The sequence below is a fragment of the Capsicum annuum genome, chromosome 10, assembly GCF_002878395.1.
Source record: "Capsicum annuum cultivar UCD-10X-F1 chromosome 10, UCD10Xv1.1, whole genome shotgun sequence".
NCBI lineage: Eukaryota > Viridiplantae > Streptophyta > Magnoliopsida > Solanales > Solanaceae > Capsicum > Capsicum annuum.
Window position 1 is genome coordinate 189,710,858 of NC_061120.1, and position 17,578 is coordinate 189,728,435.

At 35.0% G+C, this 17,578-nt stretch overlaps 2 protein-coding genes across 2 annotated transcripts; one reads left to right on the forward strand and one right to left on the reverse strand.

Moving 5' to 3' along the window:
• The first annotated feature begins 2,606 nt into the window (after positions 1-2,606).
• Positions 2,607-4,083, forward strand: LOC107852901 (EID1-like F-box protein 3). The gene has a single exon (XM_016697937.2). The coding sequence runs from the start codon at positions 3,083-3,085 to the stop codon at positions 3,929-3,931; it is 849 nt and encodes a 282-aa protein (XP_016553423.1). The 5' UTR covers positions 2,607-3,082; the 3' UTR covers positions 3,932-4,083.
• A 1,215-nt stretch (positions 4,084-5,298) lies between these two features.
• LOC107852894 (putative receptor-like protein kinase At3g47110) lies at positions 5,299-5,661 on the reverse strand. The gene has a single exon (XM_016697932.2). The coding sequence runs from the start codon at positions 5,659-5,661 to the stop codon at positions 5,299-5,301; it is 363 nt and encodes a 120-aa protein (XP_016553418.2).
• Between the last annotated feature and the right edge of the window lie 11,917 nt (positions 5,662-17,578).

Below are 17,578 nucleotides of genomic sequence, written 5' to 3' on the forward strand. Positions count from 1 at the left end.
TCAGGATACTTTAGGCGGAGAGCAATTTTACTCAAAAAGACATCGAAGAATCGAAATCACTCTAAATTATACCTCAAAAGTCGAAGACGAACCTAAAATAGTGAAGTGACCTAATACACAATTGAACTATATAAAAGTGAATTTATTTTTTTCTTCGTGAAGTGTTATACCATTTTCATAAGGTGAGGTGTTCCACACGCGCCGACTACATTAGCGTCACTTCAGTATCACACAAAATATATAATAAATTTATTATTTTACTATTTTTTTATTTAAACCTTTTCTTTTTCTTTCTTCTACCACTATCACAAAACCTCTATTGTTACCGATATCATCACCATCTCCAAACTCAATCATCAATTCATCACCACCAAAGTTGTCATTACTATCAATAATTTCTTCTAATTCCTTTGTGTCATGCATCTTCAACCCCTCTTTTCTCATTCTTTATTTATTTGCCAATCAGACAATAATTTTTTCAGAGAAAGAAATGAGATATTGAACGAATCAAGTTACTGATAGAGAGAGAAACAAAATTGAGGGGACAAATTTGCCCGACAAAGATTCAACAAATATGTTTTAATTTTTTTTGCATGTGATGAAATTGACAGTGATGAATCGGGTGATGATATTAGTGGTGAAAATATGACGAAATTAATGGTTGTAGGTGATGAAATTGGTGGTAGAAGCTGGTGATGAAATTGCTAGTAATGGGTTAAGTGATAAAGTTATGATTTTAGTGGAAATAATAAATTAATAGTGATGGCTTCTTGATTGATGTGGAGAAATAAATGATGGTGTGATATTTTTCTCTACTACTTTTTTTGATAAATTTGATGAAGAAATATAATTGTAGAAAATTATGATTGAAAATAAAAATGCAATAGTAGAGTACTACAGTAGGTGGGGTGTAAAAAAGAAAAGTGAGGGTAGGAAGTGGGGCAATTTTGATGTTTTTTTTTTCGTTTTAATTTTATACTCAAACGTGTCTGTTTTTTATTTTAATTAATTTTTTTTTTTTGCATCAATTAAGAAGGTAAATAAATTTATTTTTATATAATTTAAATGTGTATTAGGTCACTTTAAAAGTTTTTAGTATTTTTTTTCAAAATAATAATGAATCAACGTTAATTTCACATTTAATGATTGATTATAAAGGATTGAAGATAGACTCAACAAAAGCAATACCGATCTCAACAGACAAGTCTGGTCATGAAGTTGTTTCCATCTCCAAAGGTCCGGATTCGTGATGATGCTCGTATGGTCCTGACGCTACTGGGCCAAGAACATTTAAGTGGCCGATCAGAATAAGCCCATTTATGAAGAATTTTAAATCCTCTTTTAACAGTCATGTACACAGTGTCATGGGTAACAAAAACATCATGCAGATATGAATCATCATGAGGGCGGGATTTACATGAGACACTTTCTAGATTGTTATCTTTTAAATACACACCTACTCTTTACTTGTAACCCGTCACAATTTTCATTATGTATTCATGAGCTATTATTTTGAAGTTTTGTACCCTAAAAAGTTTACAAAGTAAAAAAAAATCTTCTTATCAAATCGCTAATTTAAATTTAATATTCAAATAAATGATTGGTAAATTTTTAAATACTCAAATCAAAAGTAAAAGTAAACCTAAAAGATACATTCAAACGTATTTTAGGTGTCGATGATGCTGCTACTCAAGAAGGTATCGAGTGTATTTTATTCTTCCTAGTTTCTTTCTTTTTTTTTAGTTCTTTTCAAATCGCATAGTGATGAGTTTTTAAGTTATTTATTTTTTTTTGTTCTCTTTTAAAATATAATATATGATATATGAGTGTATAAATATATTGATCGAGTTACTGAAAGGTGAGAGTTGATTAATTATGTACTATTTTTTATATACAAACTTATATTTTTGAGAACATATAATAATTTATCATATGAAATTGACTTTATCTATTAATTGTATTATGTGGCTTTGGTTAGATTTTTTTTGCTGAAACAATTTTAGATACATATTTCATTTTTTTTTTTTTTAAATATAATTAGATATAGTTTAGTTTTTCTTTTGGTGATTTATCTCTTTCAATAAATATTTATTTTTAATTATATTAATTTATAAAATATTAAAAATTTGAAAGTTTGTGAGGCTTATGTCCCAACAATGCGAATCTTATGTCTCACCTCATGCTAGATAAAACGCCTCGTCTTATGCCTCTACCTTTAAAAACTGTGACGGTAAACAAGATTGTCATCTTCTGGCAAATTAGGAAAATGCTTCTTCTACATGGAAAGTAGAGAGAGACAACCACTTCTTCCATTTTCTGACACTGAAATTTTTTCCCAACAAGATGCGTAATATATCAATTTGAGTAATAAAATATATTTTTTTATAATCTCTCGGTCTGAAATTTATGTTGAAATTCAATTAATTTAAATTTATATTAAAAAATTTGAGAGTAAAATACTCCGAATTAAAGATGATTACGTAGCAAGGCTCGAACCCAAACTCTATTGAAGGTGGAGGACAGCCTTTGGTGGTAACACATAATTCTTTGTTCCCTGACGAGACCATGTGACCACAAATAATAAACAACAGACTGCCAACTTTTGTACCATAATCAATTCAACAATAATCAAATCATATTGTATACGCGTATGCCTTAGATTAGATACACATGTGACCAAATCATTTTGAAAGGAGAACAAAAGTAAAGCTCACATTTCAGCACTAATGAGTTTAACCCTTCCAAAATCCTGCCACGTACTCCCTGAGATATTTCGAGCAACCAAAAAAGAAACTTTTTAGGACACGTGTCAATGAATCCGCACTTTCTTCCAAACTCATACGTTGTCCTAGATTATGTAACACATCAAATCATATCCCAATGCCAGTGTCCATCAATGAGAATAATCCACGTATCCCAATTTGAAAAAAAAAAATCAAGGGGTTTAGTAATTAACATTTACCTATTACTATTGGTACACGTGTCCGACCATGTGTTTCTAGAGGTTACGATTTATATGGGCGCCAAAAATAATTTTTTGAAGATAAAGAATTGGATTACCATATTGTCATCAAGGTGAAAAATGAGTGAGGTCCCGAGTCAAAGACGGAGGCAAAATCCGAATAGAGTAGGTGAGTCGTCGTCGTCTTCGTCCCAGACAGACGACTTGGCGTTTCAGAATGAGATAATTGTTCGTTCGGTTTTTGCTTCCATGAAGTGGGATGTTCAGGCCCTATGTCAAATGTCATCGGTTAATCGAAGGCTCCGAGCACTCGCAAAAAGACTACTGTGGAAGGAGATGTGCATTCATCGCGCTCCACGCATGATAGCATCGTTAATGGACGGTGCGCCCAATGGTCGGATTGGAGGGGAATGGGATGCTATGGCGAAATTGCTGTTTTTCTGCTGCGGGTGTAATTCGACCCGACATTTCCATATGGGTCGGTCATATCCGGGTCATTTCGTGAAATCGTCTCGGTTTTCGAAGACGTCGGGTCGGAGCTTTTTGGTGAAAAGATGTAGGACGGATTTGCTGTACGTGAGTGATCCATGTGAGCATCAGATTAGGGATAGGGGTGATGATTTGGGGATTTTCAGAGGTGTATTTGGAGGATTTACGAGGTCGAAGACGAGGGCGTGTTTGATTACGAAACAGCTGGAGGGTGAAGAAGGAGTGAGGTGTCCATTCTGTGGGGGTCGGGTTTGGAGCATGACAGCAGCTCGGCTTGTCCCCAGGAGCGCTGCGCGGCGGCTAGGTACGCTGGAAAATGGGTTGGAGTATTTTGTGTGTGTGAATGGGCATTTACATGGAAGTTGTTGGCTTGTGCCTTTATCGTCAGATGAAGATGGCGCAGACAAAGACGTTGATGGTGATGAAAATGGGGACAAGAATGATGGCTACCGCAGAAATCAGATCGTTGAGCCCACATAGTAATGGGTTTTGATGGGTTTATTGATCGCCATCGCTCGTAGCCTGTAGCGCCAGGAGGACAGGAAAAGAACAGGGACAAAGGGATAGTGTTTTCAACTCATGCTTGATTTGTTTTGAAAATTATGAATCAGAGTTTTACATATTGCTTTCTCCGTCCATCTTTACCAATTCACTATTAATTTGACATGCATTTAAAGAAATAATAAATAATATAAATGATTTTAATTTATCACCATCTCAATATAATACGTTAATGCTTTAAAAATACATTGAATTTCTTTTTCTAAAAAAATAGTTAAGAGTTTAACATCCCACAATACAAAGCATAGTATTCAACAACATACATAGCGTAATCACACGTAGGACTTCGGACAAAGTAAAATACTTAGTAGTCAATATTAATTGACCCTAACTAAACAGGATAGAGACATAATATTAAAGATTTGGAATTATTTAAGTACGTTAGCAGAAAAGAAAATGAAACAATAATAGTTTGTTTTTCCATGTAGATTACTTCCGTTTTTCAATTTGTTTGTCTTATTTCCACGTAAATTCTTTTTTCGTTAACTGTGAGTATGTTGCTATGACTATTTGTGAGATATATAGTCATTTCTTGATTCTTTCCATGTCTCTGACAATCATATTTATACCATCTTGTGAGGAGTAAATATTTTGCAACAAGAATGCATAGCATACTATTTGCTGTTTTGTTCTATTTTTTTTTTCAGCTGATAGTACTGAAGAATTCGTGTTTAATTTGTTAGTAATGACTTGAGTTTCTTGTTGTTTTCCAACTAGTGTCTGGTATCCTTATTGAAGCCTCGATTTATCTGGATTCACACGTGTAAACCCATTATAGTACTAGGAGGGGGGTTAGCCGTGATTAACTTAGGCAAAAAAAAATAAAAAATGCTGGCCATTAGGCTAGATGGGTGTCAGGAATGATGGCGCGCCTAATAAATTAGTCTTTTTTTGTTCCTCAAAAAGAGAGAGTGTGAAGTAGCTGGTGCTGCTCTTTGTCAAATTTCTCTAATGCTCATGGAAAATGTGCATGTATTGAGGGCGCGGAATCGTCAAGTATTCATGTAGCCATTTTATTTAGCTTTCTCATGTAAAAATAAAGTTGGGAACAGCCGTAAAATGTAGGATATATAGTCAGTATTCAGTAAAGTTGGTTATCAAATTGTACAGTTCTTGCCTATTTAAATCAAAATGATTTAGATCTGCTTACAAACTTCGATCAAACACCATAACAGGAAACGGAGTAGGTGACCTGTTTGGTTAGCCACTACATTCTAATTATGTTACATTTTTTGGTTCATGACAAGGCTTAATAAAAGAAATATGAAAAATAAACAGTTAACATATTACCATCTCATTGGAAGGAAGGACTCCTTGATTGATTGAAGTTTGCTCAAAGTAGTGTCAATTGGCGCTCTATCTCTTGGTGATGATGCAGAACATGTAAGCCCGATTTCCAAAACCGAGAGTAAACATTCTTCCATTCTCCTTGCTTGATCTTGATTGATTTTCTGCTCTTCCTCTGCCAAGAGCAATAAAGGATCTAAAATCTCCATGGCATGATCAGGAAAAGCCGTTGAAATGTACTTGTGAATTTTTAGACTCTCGTTAAAAATCGCATCGGTCGGTCTTTTACTGATGAACAACTCTAGCAACACTATTCCAAAGCTGTAAACATCTCCGAGTGTAGATGCTTGTGTTGGGTTCATAGTATATGAAAGAAGTGTGAATGAAAAAATGGAGGGTAAAATAGTGGACGGAAGTAGACAGTAAAATGGAAAGTGTACTCCCAAATTAGAAAGTTTACTCTTTCTCCCACATTGGTGGAAGAAGAGAACTTGGAAGTTTTTATAATCAAGAACACTTACTCCACATGGTAAGTGAGGCAAGAAATAAGAGATGACTCGCGCCATCGTCGTCGCCGCTCGCTTAGCTCGGATTCGGATCTTTAAAGGAGATTCGGATCTTTAAAAGGAAGATGAGAGCGGATGGTACTATTGACAAATATACAAGGCAAGACTTGTAGTAAAAGGCTTCAAACAAAAAGAAGGCCTTGATTACTTCGATACATACTCGCCAGTAACAAGGATAACATCGATTCGAATGTTAATTGCCTTGGCTGCGGTATATGATCTTTAAATCCATCAAATGGATGTGAAAACCGCATTCCTAAATAGAGAATTGGAAGAATAAATTTACATGGAACAGCCTAAGGGTTTTATGGTTCCAGGAAAAGAGAATAAGGTGTGTAGACTTATTAAGTCATTGTATGGACTAAAGCAAGCACCTAAACAATGGCATGCGAAGTTTGACCAAACCATGTTGGCAAACGGGTTCCAGATAAATGAATGTTATAAATGTGTTTATATTAAAGACACTCCAAATCACCAAGTTGTTATTTGTTTATATGTGGATGATATGTTGATCATCAACAGAGACATTTCTGACATAAATGCAACCAAACGAATGCTCGAGAGCAAGTTTGATATGAAAGACCTTGGAGTTGCAGATGTGATCTTAGGTATAAGAATCCATCGAAATCCACAAGGGTTGGCATTGTCACAGTCTCATTATATTAAAAATGTACTTGACAAGTTCAAGTATATGAAATTCGGTATTGCCAAGACTCCATTAGATGTGAGCTTTGTACTTCAAAAGAATGAAGGTGAAAGTGAATCACAATTGGAGTATGCAAGAGTATTGGGATGTTTAATGTATATAATGAATTGTACACGACCAGACATAGCATGCGCTATTAGTAAATTGAGTCGGTACACGAGTAATCCCAACAAAACTTATTGGATGGCAATGAAAAGAGTTTTGGGGTATCTTAAATATGCTTAAGGCTATGCCTTGCATTATAATAAATATCCTGCAGTACTTGAAGGATATAGTGATGCAAATTGGATCACCGGATCGAAGGAAGTAAAATTCACAAATGGATATATATTTACGATCGGTGGAGAAGCAGTCTCTTGGAAATCATCCAAACAGACTTGTATTGCTCGCTCTACAATGGAATCTGAATTTATCGCATTAGATAAAGTCGGTGAAGAATCAAAATAGCTACGAAATTTCTTGGAAGATATTTTGTATTGGCCCAAGCCAGTGGCACCAGTATGTATACACTGTGATAGCCAAGCGGCAATAGGTAGGGCAGGGAGCATGATGTACAACGGTAAATCTCATAACATACAACGGAGACATAATACTGTTAGGGAACTTCTCTCTAGTGGAATTATCACTGTTGACTACGTAAAGTCAAAGGATAATGTGTCGGATCCACTTACAAAAGGCCTATCTAGAGAAGGAGTGGAAAGGACATCCAAGAAAATAGGTTTAATGCCTAGGACAAGTCAGCATGGCGGTAACTCTACCTAGCAGATTGGAGATCCCAAGAGTTAGGTTCAAGGAGATCAAACAAAGTTTTGTCTGGCGGGTTCAACATTGTCAATTACCCAACCCATTCTCATGATATAGACACTGTGTATTAAACTAGGATAAGACTTAAGGTGAAAAGTCTTTTAATGATTATATAAATTTGAAAGATTTGACCAAATATTTTAGTCAATAGGATTAAACCTTTAGAAATCACCTATGTGAGGGAGAAGTGGAAGCCGCTTCAAGGAAAATATTAGTAAAGGCCTATTCTCTAAGCTCTCACAAAATCGGGACGTGTTCATGGCTGAAAAGAACAAAATTGTGAGAACCATAAATGTTAAAAGGATGGTTGTGTGATATGTATTGTCTAGGTGTACATTAAAGCTCGACGGTTCAAAGATATCAAATCTACCGATTGACCGAGTGCATCCGATGCATGTTCACTATGAAAAGTTAAAAGGGAAACCCACTTATCCAGATGCAATCAGTCTTTGCTTGATGATCACATATTTGTCCGTAAAACTTTTACAAAAAATAGCCATTCCCCATTAATGTGGGGGATTGTTGGATTCATAGTATATGAAAGAAGTGTGAATGGAAAAATGAAGAGTAAAATAGTGGAGGGAAGGAGACACTATAATAGAAAGTGTACTCCAAAATTAGAAAGTTTACTCTTTCTCCCGTATTGGTGGAAGAAGAGAACTTGGAAGTGTTTATAATCAAGAACACTTACTCCATATGGTAAGTGAGGCAAGAAATTAGAGATGCCTCGCGCCGTCGTCATTGTCCCTCGCTCGGCTCGGCTTCGGCTTCGGATTCGGATTTGAATTTGAATTTGTCAAATGATCGATAAATGAGATCTATCTTTTTGGACAAAATTTATTTGAGATCCGAACATACCAAAGGAAAAAAATGCAGGAAAAATTTTTATATACTCCATTTATATAATATGCATGCAGTAACAGTTGCAATGTTTCGAACAGAACTGATGCATTAGTTGCACTGTTTTAAGTGAACTGATGCACTACTTCAAAAGGATTCAATCCTTCAACGAAGTAACACACTGTTTCACGAAATGAGATGACTGTTCAGGAAAAGATGCACTCTTTGATGAACAAATATGAATTTTCAGAAAGAGGTGCAACCTTTAAAGTGAACCATTACCTCTTTTCGAAAGAGGCATGTTATGGCTATATAAACCTGCTTTTATTCACAGGTTTAGATACGAAAATTACAGAATAAAAACTCTCTTCTTGCCTTAAAAATATTCTGTGTGATCACTCAAAACATTCAGTGAGTTCGAAGATAGTCTAGTTGTTTAAGGTACCACTACAGTTGGTTTGTTTGGCCATTTTATCCTGGAAGGAAAATTCCATAACCTCAGGTATAGTTAGGGAAATTATTTCCTTAAGGAAAGTCCGTGAATTTGGGCGACTTGGCCATTTTTGTTTCATCTTTGTTTCTGAAGATAAAATACACCTCTTGTAAAGATCACTTTGATCTTGGATTGAGGGTATTTTCTGTACTTCATTGTGTTCTTGTTCTTAAACTTGAACTAGTTGAAGTGGTTGTTTCTAGTATACAGATTCTTGTACTCGTAGAAGGAAGAATAACAACTTTTTCTCCTGATCCATACTCTATAGCATACTAAATTAGTTTTCTGCCGGAAGACATGTATATAAAAAATGTAAGCTAGTGATGTTGTACTTGTTAGGATGTAACCAATAGAACCTTTTTGTGCTTCAGAGATCTGATGACTCTAAAAATTGCTCGATGTTTCAAGGAGAAATATTGCTAACCTAAAGTCACCAACATGTTGTTGGGTTCAAAGTATATGAAAAAGTGTGAATGAAAATTGGAGGAAAAAAAATGGTAGAGAAGGGAGACACCAATTTAGAAAGTGTTCTCCCAAATTGGAAAGTTCACTCTTTCTCCCACATTGGTGGAAGAAGAGAACTTGTAAGTGTTTAAAATATGGAACACTTACTCCACATGGTAAGTGAGGCAAGAAATAAGAGATGCCTTGCAGCGTCTTCGTCGCTCGCTCAGCTTGGATTTGGATTGATCGATGAGATCTATCTTTTTGGACAAAGTTTATTTGACAGAAATTTAAAAATTCAGTTTGAAAATGCCAAAGGGAAAAACACAGAAAAAAGTTACATTTTGATACTCCATTTATATGCATGCATGCAGATTTCGAAACAGTGTTTTGAAACAGTACAGTGCTGAGACGAAGGGATGGAATCCTTCAACAAAGTGACACACTGATTCATGAAATGGTATGCCTGTTCGGAAACGACACATTCTTTGGACGAAAAAACACATTCATGGAATGGTATGCCTTTAGACTTGACATCCAGCCTAGGTGGGGTGGGATGGGTAGTCATTTGGAAATGATGATCTCCAACAAATTAAAGGTAAGACATACTTGTCTAAGAGTTCGACCAGTGGGTCAGATGATGAATAAACAAGTTGGGGTTCTGATTCGAATGAGACCAAAGCATTTCTTTGTTTGATTTGGACGAATTCTTTTTTTTTTAGTTTTTTTATTTACTACACATGTCCATTTATTTGGGGTAGTTAGTTTATTACATAAGCAGTCTCTTTTTGTTATAAATTACGTCATTTCTTTCTCCTCGCTCATCTTGTTATATGTTTTATCACCTAGATAACCAACAATTAGAAATAATAAAGTAAAGCATGTTTGTTGGTTACTTTATCACCTAGCTAACATTAAATTAATAATAAAATAAGAGACTTTTATTTGATCACATAGAATCCCTACGTAAAGTATGAATTTGGTCAGGAACCACCTCTGTGGACCTCGAAAGGTACATAAAACCTTCCATTCACATGGGTGATTTTTGGGTTCATAGTATATGAAAGAAGTGTGAATGGAAAAATGGAGAGTAAAATAGTGGAGGGAAGGAGACACTAAAATGGAAAGTGAACTCCCAAATTAGAAAGTTTACTCTTTCTCCCACATTGGTGGAAGAAGAGAACTTGGAAGTGTTTATAATCAAGAACACTTACTCCACATGGCAAGAAATAAGAGATGTCTCGCGTCGTCGTCATCGTCGCTTGCTCGGCTCAACTTCGGATTCGGATTTAGATTTGGATTTGGATTTGGATTTATCAAATGATCGATCGATGAGATCTATCTTTTTGAAAAAAGATTATTTGAGATTCGAACATACCAAAGGAAAAAAATGCAGGAAAAATTTTCTGATACTTCATTTATATAGTATGCATGCAGTAACAGTTGTAATGTTTCGAACAGAACTGATGCTTCAGTTGTACTATTTCAAGTGAACTAAATGCACTGCTTCATGAACTGATGCATGCTTCAAAAGGATGCAATCCTTCAACGAAGTAACACACTGTTTCACGAAATGAGATGACTGTTCAGGAAAAGATACACTCTTTGATGAACAAATATGAATTTTCAGAAAGAGGTGAAACTTTTAAAGTGAACCATTGCCTCTTTTTGGAAGCTTTTATTCACAGGTTTAGATATGAAAATTACAGAATAAAAAAACTTTTCTTTCCTTAAAAATATTCTGTGTGATCACTCAAAAATGTTCAGTGAGTTCGAAGATATTCCAGTTGTTTAAGGTACCTCTACAGTTGGTTTTTTTGGCCATTTTATCCCGGAAGGAAAATTTAGTAACCTCAGGTACAATGAGGGGAATTATTTCCATAAGGAAGGTCTGTGAATTCGGGAGACTTGGCTATTTCTATTTTATCTTTATTTCTGAAGATAAAATACACCTCTTATAAAGATCACTTTGATCTTGGGTTGAGGGTATTTTCTGTATTTCATTGTGTTCTAGTTCTTAAACTTGAACTAGTTGAAGTGGTTGTTTCTAGTATATAGATTCTTGTACCCGTAGAAGGAAGAATAATAGCTTGTCCTCCTGATCCATACTCTGTAGCATACTAAATTAGTTTTCTGCAGGAAGACATGTATATAAAGAATGTAAGCTAGTGATGTTGTACCTGTTGGGATGTAACCAATAGAACCCTTTCGTGCTTCAGAGATCTGTTGACTCTAAGAATTGCTCGATGTTTCAAGGAGAAATAATTCTAAACCAAAGTCACCAACATGTTGTTGGGTTCAAAGTATATGAAAAAGTGTGAATTAAAAATGGAGAAAAAAATGGTGGACAAGGGAGACACCAATTTAAAAAGTGTACTCCCAAATCGGAAAGTTCACTCTTTCTCCCACATTGGTGGAAGAAGAGAACTTGTGAGTGTTTAAAATAAGGAACACTTACTCCACATGGTAAGTAAGGTAAGAAATAAGAGATGTCTCGCACCGTCCTCTCTCGCTTGCTCAGTTCAGATTCTGATCAATCAATGAGATCTAACTATTTGGACAAAGTTTATTTGATAGAAATTCAAAAATTCAGTTTGAAAATACCTAAGGGAAAAACACAGGAAAAAGTTGCACTTTGATACTCCATTAATATGCATGCATGCAGATTCTGAAATAATGTTTCAAAACAGTGCAGTGCTAAAACGAAGGGATGGAACTCTTAAAAGAAATGACACACTGATTCATGAAATGGTATGCCTGTTCGGAAAAGACACATTTTTTGGACGAACAGACATGGCTTTTCTAGAAAGGTCACACCTTTTAAGTGAACCATTGCCACTTTTCAGAAGAGGCACATGTTGGCTATATAAACCTTCTTTAATCCACAAGTTTAGGTATGAATTTTCTAAAATAAAAACTCTCTTCTTTTCCTGAAATACTTTTTGTGTGATATATCAAACCATTGGGTGAGTTTGCTGAATCCAACAATTTGAGGTACCGATATTGTTCGGATTGAAGACCATTTTATCCTGGTAGGAAGGTTCCAAAACCTCGGGTACAGTGATGGGAATTATTCCTTAAGAACACTCCATGAATTCGGAGGACTTTGTCTTAAATTTTGTTTCTTCTCTTTTATGAATCTTAACACACTTCTTAGATAGATTATTTGTAATCTAGTGTTAAAAGTTTTACAGAACTTCATAAGTGTTCTTGTCTTGGACTTGAACTAGTGTTGAAGTTTGTATTTCTTATTTACAGATTCTTGTACCCGAATACATAAAAGATAACAATCTTAAGGAATAATCTTTTACTGATACTGTATTGCTTGTTTTTATAGTTTAAAGCTTTAAGCTTTCTACTTCGTTTGAACTTGACTAGTGATTCGAAGAAATAAAATCTTCATCACAAGTTAAAGATCATTCGATTGATGACTGGAAGTCATAAATACTTCATCGTTAACTAGAAACAAGAAGAAGAGTTTAAAGTTACTTAACTTTATACATAGTATTATGAATATACTAAATTTTATTGTCTTGTGGTGACAGGAAAAATGACTAACGAAAGTCAAATGCAAGATACGGCTACGACTGTGCCTGAGGAAACCTCGGACAAAGAGCATTTCATGATTGTAGAAACTTAGAAACACTCGTACTTCCTTTGCAGGAATTATTAATTGAGTGGTCTCCAAGACAACCTTTACAATGTTTACAGTGGAACTAAGACATCGAAGGAATTTTGGGGGGCACTAGAACGAAAATACAAGACAGAGAATGCGGGAATTAAGAAATTCTTTGTTGCAAGGTTCTTGGACTTTAAAATGATAGCTAGAAAATCGATTGTCTCTCAAGTGCAGGAAATGCAAGTAATCATTCATAATCTTCTAGTAGAAGGTCTGATTGTGAATGAAGCATTTCAAGTAGCAGTGATCATTGAGAAGCTACCACTTATGTGGAAAGACTTCAAAAACTACTTGAAGTGCAAACGCAAGGAAATGACTATTGAAAATCTTATTATCTGACTATGTATTGAAGAGTATAATAAGGCTGTCGAGAGAAGGTTAGAAGGAAATTCTATAATTTATGGATCACATATTGTAGAAAATGACTAAAACAATTTTAAGAAAAGGAAGAGAGTTGAACAAGGAAGCCATTAACCCAAGAAGAAATTCAAGGCAAAGTGCTTCAACCATGGCAAGATTGGCCATAAGTCCACGAATTGTCGTTCCCCTAAGAAAGGCAAGAAAAGGAACCAAGCAAATATGATTGAGTCCAACAAAGAATGTGATGATCTGTATGCTATATTTTCAGAATGCAACTTGGTGGGGAATCCTCGTGAGTGGTGGATAGATTCTGGTGCCACCCACCATGTTTGTGCCAACAAAGAGTTGTTTTTGTCATTTACTCCAGCTCAAGTGGAAGAAATGATCTACATGGCTAACTCAACTATGGATAAGGTAGAAGGAACAGGAAAACTGGGCTTGAAAATGACTTCAGGAAAGGTCTTCACACTTAACAATGTCTTGTACATTCCGAAATTATGTAGGAACTTGATTTATATTTCACTTCTAGACAAGAACAGATTTAAATGTGTATCCGTTTCTGAAAAAAATTATAATTAGCAAAGGATAAGTGTATGCAGGGAAAGGCTATCTCACCGAGGGCCTTTATAAGATGAATGTAATGAATGTTGAAATAAATAAAAGTTCAAATTCTTCTTACTTGCTTGAGTCTTATAATTTATGGCATGAGAGTTTAGGCCATGTTAATTACAAAACGTTACGAAAATTGATTAACTTAAAAGTTTTGCCAAACTTTGAGTGCAATAAATTAAAGTGTCAAACGTGTGTGGAATCAAATTATGCAAAGCATCCTTATAAGTCCTTTGAAAGGAATTCCAATCCTTTAGACTTAGTACACACTGACATTTGAGATATGAAGTCAATACCATCACGTGGTGGGAAAAAGTATTTCAATACTTTTATTGATGATTCCACTAGATATTGTTATGTCTACTTGCTAAATAGTAAGGATGAAGCAATAGATGTGTTTAGGTAATACAAAACTGAAGTAGAAAATCAGTTAGAGAAAAAAATAAAAATGATAAGAAGTGATAGAGGCGGAGAATATGAATCTCCCTTTGCCGAAATATGTGTAGAAAATGGAATTGTCCATCAAACAACGACCCCGTATTCACCTTAATCTAACGGAATTGCAGAAAAAAACCTAACTTTGAAGGAAATGATGAATGCCTTGCTTATAAGTTTTGGTTTACTACAAAACTTGTGGGGGAAGGCTAACGTTACAAACAATTGAATACTCAATAGAGTTTCCCATAGTAAGACACAATCAATTCCTTATGAAAAATGGAAAGTAAGGAAACCCAACTTGAAATATTTCGAAGTGTGGGGGTGTCTAGCAAAGGTCCAAATTCCTATGCCTAAAATGGTTAAGATAGGACCTAAGACTGTGGACTGCGTGTTCATAGGATATGCTAAAAATAGTAAAGCGTGTCGGTTTTTGGTTCATAAATCCAAACATTCAGATATAAATGAAAATACGGTAATTGAATCAGATAATACAGAATTCTTTGAAAACATTTACCCGTATAAAACTAAACATGAACAGTCTAGTGGAGCATCTAAATGACCTCGATATGAACCAAGAGATAATGTACATAATGAAGAGAATCCAAGACGTAGTGCACGTCAAAGAAATTCTACTACGTTTGGATCAGATTTTGTAATATTTCTCTTAGAAAATGAGCCTCACATGTTTAAAGAAGCAATGTCATCTCAGACTTAATCTTTTAGAAAGAGGCAGTGAATAGTGAGATTGATTAAATCTTAAGCAACCATACATCAGAATTGGTTGATCTTCCTTCAGGAAATAAACTTTTAGGCTCTAAATGGATCTACAAAAGGAAAATGAAAGCGGATGATACTATTGACAAATACAAGGCAAGACTTTTAGTAAAAGGCTTCAAATAAAAAGAAGATCTTTATTACTTTGATACATACTTTCCAATAACAAGGATAACATCGATTCCAATGTTAATTGCCTTAGAGGTGGTATATGGTCTTGAAATCCATCAAATGGATGTGAAAACCACATTCCTATACAGAGAATTGGAGGAAGAAATATACATGGAACAGCCTGAAGGTTTTGTGGTTCTAGGAAAGAAGAATAAGATGTGTAAACTTATTAAGTCATTGTATGGATTAAAGCAAGCACTTAAACAATGGCAAGCGAAGTTTGACCAAACTATGTTGGCAAATGGGTTTAAGATAAAATGAATATGATAAATGTGCTTATATTAAAGACACTCCAAATCACCAAGTCATTGTTTGTTTATATGTGGATGATATGTTGATCATCAATAGAGATATTTTAGACATAAATGCAACGAAATGAATACTCGAAAGCAAGTTCAATATGAAAGACCTTGGAGTTGCGGATGTGATCTTAGGTATAAGAAATCCATAGAACTTCACAAGGGTTGGCATTGTCATAGTCGCATTATATCAAAAAGGTACTTGACAAATTCAAGTATATGGAATTCGGTATTGTCAAGACTCCTTTGGATGTGAGCTTTGCACTTCGAAAGAATAAAGATGAAAGTGACTCACAATTGTTGTACACAAGAGTATTTGGATGTTTAATTTATATAATGAACTGTACACGACTAGATATAACATGCGTTATTAGCAAATTGAGTCCGTACATAAGTAATCCTAACAAAACTCATTAGATAGTAATGAAAAGAGTTTTGGGGTATCTTAAATACACTCAAGACTATGCCTTGCATTATAATAAATACTTGCGGTACTTGAAGGATATAGTGATGTAAATTGAACCACCGGATCAAACAAAGTAAAATCCACAAGTGGATATGTATTTACTATCGGTGGAGGAGCAGTCTCTTGGAAATCATCCAAACAGACTTGTATTGCTCGCTCTACAATGGAATCTGAATTTATTACATTGGATAAAGCCGATGAAGAAGTAGAATGGCTCCAGAATTTCTTGGAAGATATTTCTTATTGGCCCAAACCAGTGGCACCGGTATGTATACACTATGATAGCCAAGTAACAATAGGTAGGGCAGGGAGCATGATGTACAACGGTAAATCTCGTCACACACGACGGAGAAATAATACCGTTAGGGAAGTTATCTCTAGTGGAATTACCACTGTTGACTATGTAAAGTCAAAGGATAATGGTCAGATCCACTTACAAAAGGCCGATCTAGAGAAGGAGTGGAAAGGATATCCAAAGGAATAGGTTTAATGCCTAGGACAAGTCAGCATGGTGGTAACTTTACCTAGCAGACTGGAGATCCCAAGAGTTAGGTTCAAGGAAATCAAACAATGTTGTGTCTGGTAGGTTCAACATTGTCAATTACCCAACCTATTCTCTTGATGTAGATAATGTTTAGTAAACAAAGATAAGACTTAAGGTGAAAAGTCTTTTAATGATTATCTAAATTTGACAGATTTGACTTAATAATTTAATCTATAGGATTGAACGTTTAGAAATCACCTATGAGTGGGCGATATGGAAGCCGCTTCAAGGAAAATATTTGTGAAGGCCTATTCTCTAAGATCTCATGAAACCGGGACGTGTTCATGGCTGAAAAGAATAAAACCGTGAGAATCGTAAATGGAAAAAGGTTGGTTGTGTTACATGTATTGTCTAGGTGTACACTAAAGAAATGGTTCAAAGATATCAAATCTATCGATTGACCGAATGAATTCAATACATATTCACTATGGAAAGTTCAAAGGGAAACCCACTTATCCAGATGCAATCAGTCTTTGCTTGATGATCAGATACTTGTCCGTAATTTTTTTTTTACCAAAAATAGCCATTTCCCATTTATTTGGGGGATTGTTGGGTTCAAAGTATATGAAAAAGTATGAATGAAAAATAGAGGAAAATATGGTGGAGAAGGGAGACACTAATTTAGAAAGTGTACTCCCAAATTGAAAAGTTCACTCTTTCTCTCACATTGGTGGAAGAGGAGAACTTGTGAGTTCTTAAAATAAGAAATACATACTTCACATGGTAAGTGAGGAAAGAAATAAGAGATTCCTTGCACCATCGTCATCGTCGCTCGCTTGGCTCGACTTCTTCTTTGACTTCGGATTTGGATTTGGATTTTTCAAATGATCGATCATGAGATCTATGTGTTTGGACAAAGTTTATATGACAGAAATTCAGTTCAAAAATACCAAAGGGAAAAACACAACTTTTTTCTATGTTTTGATACTCCATTTATATGCATGCATGCTGATTCCAAAATAGTGTTTCGAAACAGTGCAGTACTGAAATGAAGGGATGCAACCCTTCAATAAAATGATACTCCATTTACAAGAATGCATGTAGATTCTAAAACAACATTTTGAAATAATGCAGTACTGAAACGAA

Bases quoted from the DNA above. Each gene is read 5' to 3' on its own strand.
- LOC107852901 (XM_016697937.2), top strand. From the start codon at position 3,083: ATGAGTGAGGTCCCGAGTCAAAGACGGAGGCAAAATCCGAATAGAGTA.
- LOC107852894 (XM_016697932.2), bottom strand. From the start codon at position 5,661: ATGAACCCAACACAAGCATCTACACTCGGAGATGTTTACAGCTTTGGA.